Raw genomic sequence first — 13,959 nt, forward strand, 5'->3', positions numbered from 1 at the left:
TTGTGTATGGAAAGACATGACATAAAAATGATTTCAGCTTTGACAGAGCATGGGGGAGAGGTGGCACCCTTACACATGGGTAGGATGAAACCAGGTATAATTTTAATGAATTCTTAAAGGCCAAATATGGGCTAACCGGTCAATTTGTAACAGGTAATAGAATAAAACACCAAGAAAGTTATGCAGGGAAAACTAAAACAAATAGACCGCAATGATTACTAGCTGATCTCCTCCCAACACAGACTTTCATAGATGAGACTGTCTCTACAGTATAGCAGTGCTTACGAACATAGCAAAAGATGAAAAGAAATTATAATATCCAGTTGGACAAGGAGCCTGAGGGCAGAAGTTCTGTACTGCTGGAGGAATGGTATATTGGAGAGCAAGTTGGCAATATTGTAAAAGGTCTTAAAAATACACATGTTTTGGGGTGCCTGGGTGGCTCAGTCGGTTGAGCGTCCGATTTCGGCTCAGGTCATGATCTCGTGGCTCGTGAGTTCGAGCTCCGCGTCGGGCTCCGTGCTGACAGCTCGGAGCCTGGGGCCTGCTTCCGATTCTGTGTCTCCCTCTCTCTCTGCCCCTAACCCACTCTCATTCTGTCTCTGTCTCTCTCAAAAATAAATGAAAACATTTAAAAAAATTAAAAAAAATACACATGCTCTTTGATCAAATAATTCCAGTTTGAGAAATTTATCACAGGATAATAAAAGATGTATACAGGAGTTTACTTACAAAGTTGTTTATATTTGTTAGGTTCCTGGCAAGAAGGAGATGGTACACTTAAAATGGATAAATGGAGACAATTTAATGAAGGACTATCTATGAAGAGGTAGGCAGGGTCAAGGGAAACCCACAAAGGAGGGTGGCATAACTTGGCCTAGCAGTGGTGGGGGCACCATACCACCCTAAGCATGAAGGCACAAAGGGAAGGAGCTGTTCCAAGAACCCGGCAGGAGTAGTCATAGGAGAGAACCTCCCACCAGATGCATTCTAGCTCTTATGCTTGAGGACACGTCCAACTAGTAGTATTTTCAGGGTGGGAGCTGGGGGAATAAACACCCTTGGTTCCTTTTCCATGATCAGATTTCTTGCTGGTGTTATCCACCCCCACCCCCTCCCACACTGGCCAGATGCATCGGAAGCCAGAGAGGGAGGAAGCCCAATGAGGCAGTCTTGCAAAGTCTCGCTTCTCGAAGCAAACAGCATGGTGGAGAAGGGTGGAGGGTGGATCGTGGGCCAATAGAAATACCTAGCACGATGTCTGAGGCAGCATTACGTACGAAGGAAACCACCTAATTGTCCAACATTAGGGAGTGTGCTGAACAACTTATGATAGGTTTGTATTTTGGAATACAATGCCTCCATTAAAAAAGATGGGAGTTTGGGGAGTATTACCTATTAAGGTAAAAAGACGTTCATAATATAGTGTTTAGTGCAACAAAATTTTGTGTGCAGCCCGATCCTAACTTTTTATCAACATGATAATGTGGGTATGTATGTGCACACATTTATGCATTTAAATGCTTGGGAGAGCATAGAGTCTAATGTTAACAATGCTTCTTCTGGTTAAGTGAGACTATAGATAATTTTAATATTCATAAACTTGATTCCCTGTATATCCTACCTTTTCTACAATGTGTAATAAAAAATTAAAGTTCTTTTTAGAAAAATGAGAGCTATGTCATGATCCCATTTTAATTCTGTGAGCTAAGTAGGTGCTATTCTTAACACTGACAAGGAAAATTCCTTAAAAATTCCATTAGAAGCCAGTTTCATTTTTTGAATCTAGTTACAAAATTCTTAAATAAAATTCCAGCAAAGTACGGAACAATAATAATTATCATGGTATATTATTACTGCCAATAACACTACTGAGGGACCCAATTTTTTAACTTCTTTTCATACAACACGATGAGGTAGGTATTCTACTAACATTTCCATTTTTAGGTGAGGAAACCAAGGCTCGGAAAAGTCACGGCCAAAGTTACACGGTTATCGAATGAATGGTAAACCAGTATTTAAAGTCAGGTCTGTCTTCATCTAAACCCAGTGTTCCAAACTATACCATGGCTAAGTAGAACTTATCTCCAGAAATACAAGACTAGCAGATCATGAAACTCCGAATATATTCATCGTGTCAACAGGATGAATACTGAACATCAGAAGATTACTTTGTGGGTATTGCAAAGTCATTGTATAATATTTTTTAAAACTCTCAGAAGCTGGGAACAGGTACTTCATTAACTTGGTGTCTGTGTCTTTAAAAACAAGAAAAATCACATTAATCAGAAATTGACCAGTCACTATCATAGTTACTTAGCATGCTTTGAGAGATTATTGTCAATGCTTCAACCTGGCAGAAAGGGGTCAGAAAGAAAAATATCAAAACATTACTATAGTATTAAAAAAAAAAAAAACAGGGACGCCTGGGTGGCTTGGCGGTTAAGTGTCTGACTTCGGCTCAGGTCATGATCTCACAGTTGGTGAGTTCGAGCCCTGATCCCGGTGTCAGGCTCTGTGCTGACAGCTCAGAGCCTGAAGCCTGCTTTGGATTTTTTGTCTCCCTCTCCCTTTGCCCCTCCCCTGCTCTCTCTCTCCCTCTCCCTCAAAAATAAATATTAAAAAAATGTAAAAACATCACTGTAGTAGTCTGATGGAAATTCATTCATTCATTCATTCATTCATTTACTGAGACCCTATTTTGTGCTGGACCCTGTACCAGGTATTGACCAAATAGTGGCCATGGGTACTACTAACTAACACTAACACTGATGTAAAGCTTGCCAATGTGCTACGCTCTTTTCTAAGAGTTTTATGTATACCGATTCATTTAATCTTCATACAGCTTCGTGAGGGAGTTATTATTATTATTGTTCCATTCTCTAGATGAGGACACCGAGGCACAAAGGGGCTAATGTGTCATAGCTAACAAGTAGTGGAGATGTAACACAAATACAGAGAGTCCTGGCCCGAGTCTGAGCAATCAGCCATCGTGTAAAAACTCCTCTCTTAACAAGAAGTAATAGTGTCCGTCCTCAGGGAGATTACGGTTTAGTGGCAAAATAGACATGAAACCAAATGCAGAATGAAGTATGCAGTTGCGAGCAGTAGGTGCTCAGGAATAAGAGGCTAAGGGAAATGGCTTCTTAGATGGGAATGGAGCAGTCAGGGAGGGCTGGCATGAGGAGGAATGCTTCGAATCAATGGTGGGTGAAGGACAAGGGGCTGTGGGAGAGGAGCAGGTGCTGGGGCCACCAGAGGACCGTCCTCCCAGGCTGGACTTCTCGTGCAGGAGTCTGAGAACCTTTGCAGGGCGTGCTGAGCAATGGATTTTATCTGGAGCGTGAAGGGGAGTTTTCAAAGTTTTGTATCTATATTTATGAAGTGTTTGTCTTCACGATAGCTGTTTTATCGGCAGATGTCTTATTTTTTTGCTCACCTGGTGGCAAATCTGTGCTGTACATGGGAGTCCCTCAGACATCTATGGTCACAGGAGATGGTGGCTGCATTCGATTCTGGTCTGAATCTCAGGCAGACAAGCCCATCACACCCAAACCCCGAAGTTCAAGTTGATGCTCAGAAGATTAGAGGGTGCTATGGGGTGGTACGAGGCAGTTATGATTATTCCCATTTTACAAATGAGAAAACTCTGGTGTAGAAAGTTGTGTCTGTGGGGCGCCTGGGTGGCATCTGACCCTTGGTTTCAGCTCAGGTCACCATCTCACAGTTTGTGAGTTCGAGCCCTGCATCAGGCTCTCTGCTGATAGCGTGGAACCTGCTTGGGATTCTCTGTCTCCCTCTCTCTCTCTGCCCCTCCCCTGCTCATGCTCTGTCTGTCTCTGTCCCTCTCAAAAACAAATAAACGTTTAAAAAAAAATAGTGTGTTGAATTCATGAAGCCATTAAAAAAAATTTTTTTTTTAACATTAAAAATTGAGCTCCTTGGTTACACTAGCCACACTTTTTAAAAAAAATTTTTTTTTCAACGTTTTTTTTTTTTTTATTTATTTTTGGGACAGAGAGAGACAGAGCATGAACGGGGGAGGGGCAGAGAGAGAGGGAGACACAGAATCGGAAACAGGCTCCAGGCTCTGAGCCATCAGCCCAGAGCCTGACGCGGGGCTCGAACTCACGGACTGCGAGATCGTGACCTGGCTGAAGTCGGATGCTTAACCGACTGCGCCACCCAGGCGCCCCTACACTAGCCACACTTAAAGGGCTCCAGAGCCATTTGTGGCTAGTGGCTTCTTCACTGGATGGCACAGATTTATGGAACACTTCCAATGTCCCAGAAACTTTCCATCTTGTAGACAGCGCCAGTCTAGAAATTTCTTAACTTGCCTTTTTAAAGGGCAGAGGAGTTCCACACACAGTTGTTTGTGGGCAGATAATTTTACCCAGCTTCTCACAATCCAATGCTCTTCATCCAGAGCCTATAAAATTCAAATTTTGTAAGCATATTTTATTGTTTGGAGATTGTCATTTCCTAAAGGGCAGAGATCGTGTTTTTCCTCTATTTCTGTGAAGAGTCTTGGTTCACTAAATTTAATAAATGTTTGCTGCAGCCAATGACCGTAGCCTACTGAATTCTGTGTACGACCAAGGTAATGTCATATCTGAAGTGGCCTTTTATATTTTTCATGCAGTCTCCATTGGTGTTTCATAGTGTAGAGTAGAGGAATCTGGCATTTCTGGACGTCCTTTGAGGTCGGAGAAGTTCTCTGTCAGTGTATCCCTTCTGGCCCGGGCACCAAAGAACTGGGGACACTCATGCTCCCCTTAGGGTAGTTTGCTGAGTTAACCTAATTGATTAATTAGGCGAATTGTTCATTGGAGTGCAGGGAGGCATGAGGTGAGGGAAGAGGCTGGCTTGGAACCTTGTACTTCTACTTATTCATTCAACAAGCATGAGTTGAGCCCTAAAACCTGCCATGCACCGCACTAGACACTAGGGAATAAATAGTTGTGAATGAGAAGGTCTCTGCCCTTGAAGGACTCAGAGACACATGGAGTCTTATCCTGTGTGGTCAGTGCCGTGACACGGGCATCACGGGGACTTATGGCAGCCCAGAGGAAGGACAACAAAGCCAGCTCTGGCAGATCAAGGAAGGCTTTCTGGAGAAGCGATGCTCTGCCCGCGCAATTCCAAGAAGTTCAAGAGCAGAGATCTCTCCTAGCAAGGGTGTCCATTGAGGGCTTTGAGGGAAGAAGGGGTTTTCTAGAGAATCAGGGTCATCAGGACAGATACATAGTTAGTATGGGCTTGGTTTATTTACTCATGTAGTTGGTCGAACTCACGACAAGACGGAAGAATAAGAGACTGAGCTAGACGACTATCATTTTTCTCATTCTGAATTTGAGCCAGAGCCCCTGAGTTTGAGAACACAGTCATATGTGAGTTGGAGTTAGTAGAATGCCAGAGAATGAGGGTGATTCTAAAAACAGCTTTCACCAACTGTTGCCGTGATTCTAATGTGGATTTTTGGCATGCCTCAGGGAGCTGCTGGGTGTGGGGCTATAGTGGGAAATGACCATGGAGAGTGTGGGCAGAGGACTTAGCCAGTTGGTCAGTGGCAGCTTGTGTGTTGGGGGGGAAGGATTTTAGGGGAAACTGCAACAGACAGAGAGGCAAGGTCAGGATTGTGCTTCAAGAACAGTCTCACTTGCCATGATGGCTACTAAACTGTGCAAGAGGGACAGACATTTCCAGCCCATTCCATCCAGGACAAGGATCCTGGTTTTAAACATTATACTTATGGTCATGGGTGCTTTGACAATGTCACTCCCTCCAAAGGCTTCCTTCCCTTTTGATAGGCAGGAAGTCCTTGTAATGACAAGTATCCTACACTTTCGGAAAGTTCACATTAGGCCACTTCGCTTTTGTAAAAGACTTATATTAGTACCTGTTTTTGCTAATGAAAGAAATCCAAAGAACATTTTCACTTTTATGAAAATAGTTGTTATTGTACTAATGTATGTCTTTCCAACTTTCAGAAAGTGGGATATACTCTCCACTTTGTGCTATTTCTATTTAAGAAAGGTTTCATAGGAGCGCCCTACTTTTGAATAGCGGGGGAAACCTATCTTTAGTGTAGATCATGGCAGGTCTAAACTCTTTGCTTGCTACAAGCTCATCAGATCCTACCTATTTGCTCTTTTGTCCCCAAATTCCTTCTAAATAGCTTTTCTTCCAGATAGGCAAGTGGCCCCTGCCCACATTCTGCTAATTTCTAGTGTCTTGCCTTGCCTTTCTACTTTTCTCTCCTCTGTAATCCCCTCTCTCCTGCTCTCTCCCTTTTTAAAATTTATTTATTTATTTTGAGAGAGAGAACACGTGGGAGTGGGGAGAGGGCAGAGAGAGAGGAAGAGAGAGAATCCTAAGCAGGCTCCATGCTGTCAATGTGGAGCCCATCTTAGGGCTCAATCCTATGAACCCTGAGATCATGACCTGAGCCAAAACCAAAAGTTGGATGCTTAACTGACTGAGCCACCCAGGTGCCCCATCTCTTTTTTTTTTTTTTTTTAACAAATGTTATCCATTGTTCCCATCGCTCAAGACCCAACTTAAGCCCCATGCCGTCTGTGACCCTTTTCCTACCTACTGTAGCTCATGCTGATCTTTTCCTTTTTTTGGATTTTCACATTTATTTACTTATTTATTAAAAAACTTTTTAAAAAAATATTTATTCATTTTTGAGAGAGAGAGAGAGAGAGAGAGAGCACAAGAAGAGGAGGGGCAGAGAGAGAGGGAGACACAGAATCCGAAGCAGGCTCCAGGCTCTGAGCTGTCAGCACAGAGCCTGACGTGGGGCTCGAACCCACGAGCTGTAAGATCATGACCTGAGCGAATGTCGGATGCTCAACCGACTGAGCCACCCAGGTGTCCCTGGATTTTCACATTTAAAGTTCAAATTCTGTCACCCAAAATTGAGACTTGTGGTGTTGAAGAGTGAGAAACACTTTAGAGACCACGTAAAGCCTCCATCTTGGCCCATGATCATCTTCTCTTGGAGGAAGACATTCCAAACAGTTTTATCAACAAGACAAATGGAACAACAACATCGAAGGATAAAATGCTCATAATCCCTCATCTTACTACAGCAATCTTAAGTATTGCACAATTCCTTTCCAGTCATATATATTGTTTTATATTAGCCCATAAACCATTTTATATTTAGGTTTTATTCCCCCATTTAACGTTATAACCCCAACATGCTGTATGTTTTTCTACATTTATTGAGAGAGGAGCATGCATTCCTCCTTACTGTAATATGATTTCATTAAGCCCTTCTGCTGATACATTGGGCACTGGATCTGCCTTTTCAGAAGAAGTGCGTGTTCCTCTTGGTTCCATCTCCTCTAAGCTCTGAGACTGTACTCGGTGATCCCTCTCTTGAACTTCTTTATTCCCTCACTGTCTTCAGACACCTTCCCTCCTGTCTCCGGGGATGCTCAGTCTTATCTGTCCTAAAATAGGTCTCAGCTCTGCTGTGTACCCTTCTCTGTGGCCGCCATTATTTCCCAAGCAGCTCATTCTTTTACCCTAGTTGTTTGCCCCTCTCCCCCACCATTTCAATGGCAAGTCTCTTTTTCATGACCACATCATCAGGTCCAAAGAGATTTTTCTCAGTCCTTGTTGTTTCTGACACGGACCATTCCCTTCTGAAACTTTCCCCCAGGCCTTTCCCTCAGAGTCTTTCTCTGACTTTTTTCATTCCTTTTCAGCTTTTCCATAATGAAGCTCTCTCTCGGGGGCCTGTCCTCGGCCCTCTTCTTTTCTTCTCGCCTGTCTTCCCAGACACAGCCATTCACTCGAACATCTGTAGCTAATAGCTTTGTGCAAATGATTTCCGTATCTGTATTTTGAGCCCTACCTGCCTTATCTCCCAAGCCTCAGCTCACCCTCACTGCCCACTGCTTGTGTTAACGTTGCTCCCTGGGTGTTGGCCGGCCTCCACAGCCAATTGCTCAGCCCCCCATGATCTTTCCCCCTAATCCAGCCTGTCCAACTGACTTCCCTTCATCTCTCCTTACGTATGTAGCCTTAGAGTCTCTGAATCGTCCGTCTTTTATTCTTTTCTTTCTTTATATTTCATCAGTGGATTTAGCATCCAGAATATGTCTCATCTGTTTTCTAATTGCCATTCAAACCCACAAAGTTTTTTTCTTTTAATTTTGAGAGAGAGAGAGCAGGGGAGGGGCAGAGAGACAGAGAGAGAGAGAATCCCAAGCAGGCTCCACACTGTCAGCACAGAGCCCGATGTGGGGTTTGAACCATGAAACTGTGAGATCATGGCCTGAGCCCAAACCAAGAGTCAGGTGCTTAACCGAATGAGCCACCCAGGCACCCCTATGTGAAGATTTCTTACATAGGACACACAAAAAGGAGTAAATAAAAATTGGACTTCATCAAATTTAAAAACTTCTGCTTTTTGACAGATACTGTTAAGAGAATTAAAAGATAGGTTATGGACTAGGAGGAAATATTTTCAAAATACTAATCCACAAAAGGATTTGTATGCAGGATTTATAACGGTACTTACAACTTGGTAATAAGACAAATGTTCCAATTATAAAATGAGTAAAAGATTTGGGGCACCTGAATGGCTCAGTTGGCTGAGCATCTGACTTTTGATTTCAGCTCATGTCATGATCTCTTGGTTCATGGGACCGAGTCTGCCCTTCCCTCCCCTCTTAAAATAAATTAATAGACATTAAAAATTTTTTTTAAAAAATGAGTGACAGATTTGAAGAGTTTCTTCACCAAAAAAGAAATATCAATGGCAAATAAGCACATGAAAAGGTGCTTAGGGTTGTTAGTCATTAGGAAAATGCAAATTACGACCACAAGGAGATATCATTCCATACGCTACCACATTAAACGGACTGACCAAAGCCAAGTGCTGACAAAGATCTGCAACGACTGGAACTCTCATACATTGCTGGTGAGAATGTAAACTATACCCACTCTGGAAGACAATTGGGCAGTTTCTTCTAAAGTTAAATATACAATTATTACATAACCTAGGAGTTCAATCCCTAGATATGTGCCCAAGACAAATGAAAACATGTTCACATGAAGACCTGGAAATAAACACTGATAGCAGCTGAATTCATACAAGCCAAAAACAAACAAACAAACAAGCACCCAAAAACAAACAAAAAACAAAAAAGCAAGGGCTGCCTGGGTGGCTCAGTTGGTTAAGCAACCGACTTGGGCTCTAGTCATGATCTCGCAGTTCATGAGTTCAAGCCCCATGTCAGGCTCTGTGCTGACAGCTCAGAGCCTGGAGCCTGCTTCAGATTCTGTGTCTCCCTCTCTCTCTGCCCCTCCCCTGCTCACGCTCTGTCTCTCTCTCTCTCAAAAATAAATAAACATTAAGAAAACAGTTTAAAAACAAAAACAAACCAAAAAAAAAAAAAAAAAACTCCAAGCAAAACAACCCCCTGAAACGATAAACTGAAAACAACCAAAATGTCCATCAAATGGTGAATGGATAAACAAATTGTGGTACATCCATTATGGAATACTCATTAGCAATAGAAAGGAACCAATACATGTAACAAGGCAGATGAATCTCAGAGACCTTATGATAAGTAAAAGAAACCAGACACCAAGTCTACTGTATCATTTCTTGTATATGAAATTCTGGGAAAGGCAAAGCTCTAGAAGCAGAAATTAGATCAATGGTTTTCAGGGATTGGAATAGAGTCGGGGTAAACTGCAAGCAGGCATAAGGGAAAATTTTAGGGTAACAGAAATGTTCTATGTCTTGAACATGGTGGTGGCTATAGGAGTTCACAAAATTTCCAAAACTAATTAAAGTGTAAACTTTAAAAAAGGTGAATTTTGGGGCGCTTGGGTGGCTCAGTCGGTTAAGCGTCCGACTTCAGCTCAGGTCACGATCTCACGGTCCGTGAGTTCAAGCCCCGTGTCAGGCTCTGGGCCGATGGCTCAGAGCCTGGAGCCTGCTTCCGATTCTGTGTCTCCCTCTCTCTCTGCCCCTCCCCCATTCATGATCTGTCTCTCTCTGTCTCAAAAATAAATAAACGTTAAAAAAAAAAGGTGAATTTTACCTGATTAAATTACTGAATTTACCTATCTGAATTAAGCCTAACTAAAAAATGATAACAACAACATCAAAAACTGAAGGAAAATAAAAGGAAAAAGAAAGAAAGAAAGAAAGAAAGAAGATAAGAAAGAAAGGAAGGAAGGAAGGAAGGAAGGAAGGAAGAAGGAAAGAAAGAAAGAAAGAAAGAAAGAAAGAAAGAAAGAAAGAAAAAGAAAAAAGGGATAAGCAAAAGTGTATTATATATAGAATTTTCTACACCAGATGGTGAGCTGATTTTAAATTTTGATAGATAAGGCCAAATTGTCCTCCAAAATGGCTCTACCAATTTATACCCCCACCAGTAGAATTTGAGAATGCCTATTTCCCCCACGCTATGGCACAAATGGATATAATCAATTTTTTAAAAGTTCTGTCCATTTGATGGTGAAAAATGTTATGATCCTGAAACTTCAGGCATGCACAGTTAAGACCTTGTCCTAATTGGTCTCTCCACTCTCTCCTCTCTCCAAATCATCTTATATATTGTTAATAGAGTGATCCTTCTTGTGCCTAGTTCTAATAATATCTCACAAAAATTATTAACGATACCCCATGGCCTACAAAATTATGTCCAGACCCTTTAGCCAGATATTTGCGTCCTTGCTCTACCCCAGCTCCTTTCTCTCTTCTCTATTCCTGTCTTCTCATTTTTAGCAGAGAGATTGGTTCAAACCTCTAACTCAATGGTTCTTATTCCCATTTCCTTCCAGATTTTGGGGGTATCGTTGACACATAACATTGTACAAGTTTAAGGGATACAATGTGATGGTTTGATACACTTATATATTATTAGGCAAGGTAGGCATAATCAAGCCAGGCATCATATAAGAAAGGTTGAGGTTTGAGAGTAGCTTTTCCCTGAGATAAGAAACTTTTATGTGACAGAGCAGAGCTTAGAACTCAGCTGTTCTGATTCCCAGTCTAGGACTTTCAGTGCTATCCCCTACTGCCTTCCAGTCATTTCCAACATTTTGGGTAGTCAGTCTGTCTTCATTTCTATCCTACTCCTAAGAATTAAGGGGCACAGTTTCAAAATACAACTGGAGGCCTACATAGCATTCATTGAAATACCAGTAAGTTATATGCCAAGCAAGCAACCTATTAAATATTACTACCCTCCTCCCTTGATGAACATACCTTCATGATGACCTTGTAGGCTAGATTCAAAGGGAGAATTCCCAGACTCCTGGAGATCCTGAGCAGGAATATGGCAGCCAAATTGCCATACAAATATGGAACTTGTTCCACCCTCTCTTCCCATTCCTGGTTCTTGGCTTCATTCCCTTAGGTTTCACATGTTCATCTCCCCCTACCTGCTGCCTGAACCCTAACCTACCCCTGGCTGCTCCTTGGGACTAGACATACCTTGGCCCACCCTTTGAGAATAAGAGGCCATACGGGCCTTGGAAGTGAGCATGGGGCCAAGTAGGAAGGGAATTCTGGGGTCCTAGGTACCCAAGCATGGGGGAAAGTGGGCTCCTTGTCGGGTATTCTTTTGGCTTCTCTGACTTCTTGTCCTATGGCGGAGAGGTGCAGTTGGAGGAGGCCCAGAGTGGGCTTTCTGAAAACTGAGGCCCATTGTGCTTAGGTCTAAGGGTGGTACTGATCCTAACTCTCACCCTCCCCAAACCAGACAGCAAACCTTTTGAGAACCCAGGCTAATTTTCCCTCCTCCCCTAGAGATTATATTTTACTGGAAAACAGGAGATGAGAATTCCAGTTTGGGCTCAGCCCTAGGTCAGTAAACTCATCTCCCTGGTTTGTTTCTTTATCTATACAATGAGAATTGTAGGAGCCAATCTCTAAAATCACTATTTTTATCATTTATTTAAAATAATGTTTATTTATTTTTGAGAGAGAGAGAGAGAGAGAGAGAGAGAGAGAGAGAGAAAGCACACAAGCGGGTAAGGGGCAGAGAAAGAGACAGGAATACACAGAACCTGAAGCTGACTCCAGGCTCTGAGCCATCAGCACAGAGCCTGATGTGTGGATTGAACCCATGAACCATGAGGTCATGACCTGAGCTGAACTCACGTAACCCACTGAGCCACCCAGGTGCCCCTGTTTTTATCTTTTATTTTTATTTATTTATTTTTTAACGTTTATTTATTTTTGAGACAGAAAGTGACAGAGCATGAACGGGGGAGGGGCAGAGAGAGAGGGAGACACAGAACCGGAAGCAGGCTCCAGGCTCCGAGCCATCAGCCCAGAGCCCGACGCGGGGCTCGAACTCACGGACTGCGAGATCGTGACCTGAGCTGAAGTCGGATGCTTAACCGACTGAGCCACCCAGGCACCCCTGCTTTTATCTTTTATATCTCCCTACAGCACTAGTAGTTCATAGTAGGTGCTCAGAAGTGTTTGCTGGATTTATTTTTTGCATAATTTGGTATGAATGCCCTAAGGCCTTAAGGTCTTCTCTTCTCAGACACAAGTGTGTATGGCTGTGTGTGTTTACACGTGTAGGGGCATGTATGTGCTTCTACTGTGTACCAGTCTGTTTTGGACTTCCAAGTCGCACAATCTGCTAGCTGGATGGTTAGAGCCCAGGAGATATTTTCTTAGACACTCAGGCAGAATGCTCTAAATCCTAACAGGGTAACATTCAGTATTATGCCTTCAGAGCGTGGAAACTAGGAGACTTTCTATAGGGACTTGGTGACATTGAGCCATTTCTGTTATCTCAGATTTGCAGTTTTTATTTCCCACTGATGTCAATCCCTTTTTAATGGCTGGGCAAATATTTTATTTTCTTTGAATTGTCTGAGAATGGAGAGGGAGCCTACTTTCCCTGACACCCTGGTTCTAATGTAGGTGGGACCTGACCGGAGGTTGGGGCCAAGTCCGAAAGGTTGAACTCTTCGCTGGACAGGTGGATATTCTGGCTCAAGTAAAACGGGGGTTTACTGGTGCTCTGGGAATTCTTAAGCAGGATGACACCATCTTCGAACTTCATATTAATTTGGTTCCAGAGGCAAAGCATACATTCATAACAGAAGATAATACGACGGGACAAGACAATTTAATCATCTCAGGGGGCACCTAGTTGGCTCAGTTGGTTAAGTGTCTGACTCTTGATTTTGGCTCAGGTCAGGATTCCAGAGTTGCGGGATCGAGCCCTGCGTTGGGCTCTGCACTGACAGCGTGGAACCTGCTTCGGATTCTCCCCTTCTTCTGTCCCTCTCCCCGACTTGTTCTCTCTCTCTCAAAATAAATACATAAACATTAAATGATATATTTAAAAAAAGATTCTCTCTCTCTCTTAAAAAAAAAATCCTCTCAAGTCAGTGGTTTGTAGTCAAATGACACTTTATACAATGAGTTCAATCGATGAAGACAGGCATGAATAAGAGGTCACAGATCTAGGGCCATCGTATCCAGGCGTCAGACTTGCCTGAACAGGCAATGTTTCTTCTTCTCCTTCTTCTTCTTCTTTAAAAATGTTTATTTATTTTTGAAAGAGAGAGAGAGTGCAAGCAGGGGAGGGGCAGAGAGAGAGGGAGACACAGAATCCGAAGCAGGCTCCAGGCTCTGAGCTGTCAGCACAGAGCCCGACATGAGTTCACCCACGAAATGTGAGATCATGACCTGAGCCGAAGTGGGATTCTTAACCGACTGAGCCGCCTAGGTGCCCTGGCAATGTTTCCACAGAGGTACTCCTGGAGATTATGGGCTGATGGTAAGGTATGGAGCCGGTGGGGAATCAGCTGAGAACATGGGACTGTTTGTGATGGGGAGGCATGGTAAAGTAGAAAACAAATTAGGAACGTCAACAAAAGCTGTCTTTAACCTTTATTCTCAATTATCTTCCTTGAAACTAACACGGAAGGTACTTACAGAAGGGTGCC

The 13,959-nt window shown here is 42.9% G+C and overlaps 1 protein-coding gene across 1 annotated transcript in view; it reads left to right on the forward strand.

The window, feature by feature from the left end:
* Positions 1–13,959, forward strand: part of KIAA1549 (KIAA1549 ortholog) — a 170,554-nt gene that overhangs the window by 6,082 nt on the left and 150,513 nt on the right. The window contains exon 2 of the mRNA XM_058723543.1: positions 12,926–13,085. Coding sequence (XP_058579526.1) covers positions 12,926–13,085 — 160 coding nt within the window. The remainder of the gene's footprint in view (positions 1–12,925; positions 13,086–13,959) is intronic.

Source organism: Neofelis nebulosa, chromosome 4, assembly GCF_028018385.1.
Source record: "Neofelis nebulosa isolate mNeoNeb1 chromosome 4, mNeoNeb1.pri, whole genome shotgun sequence".
NCBI lineage: Eukaryota > Metazoa > Chordata > Mammalia > Carnivora > Felidae > Neofelis > Neofelis nebulosa.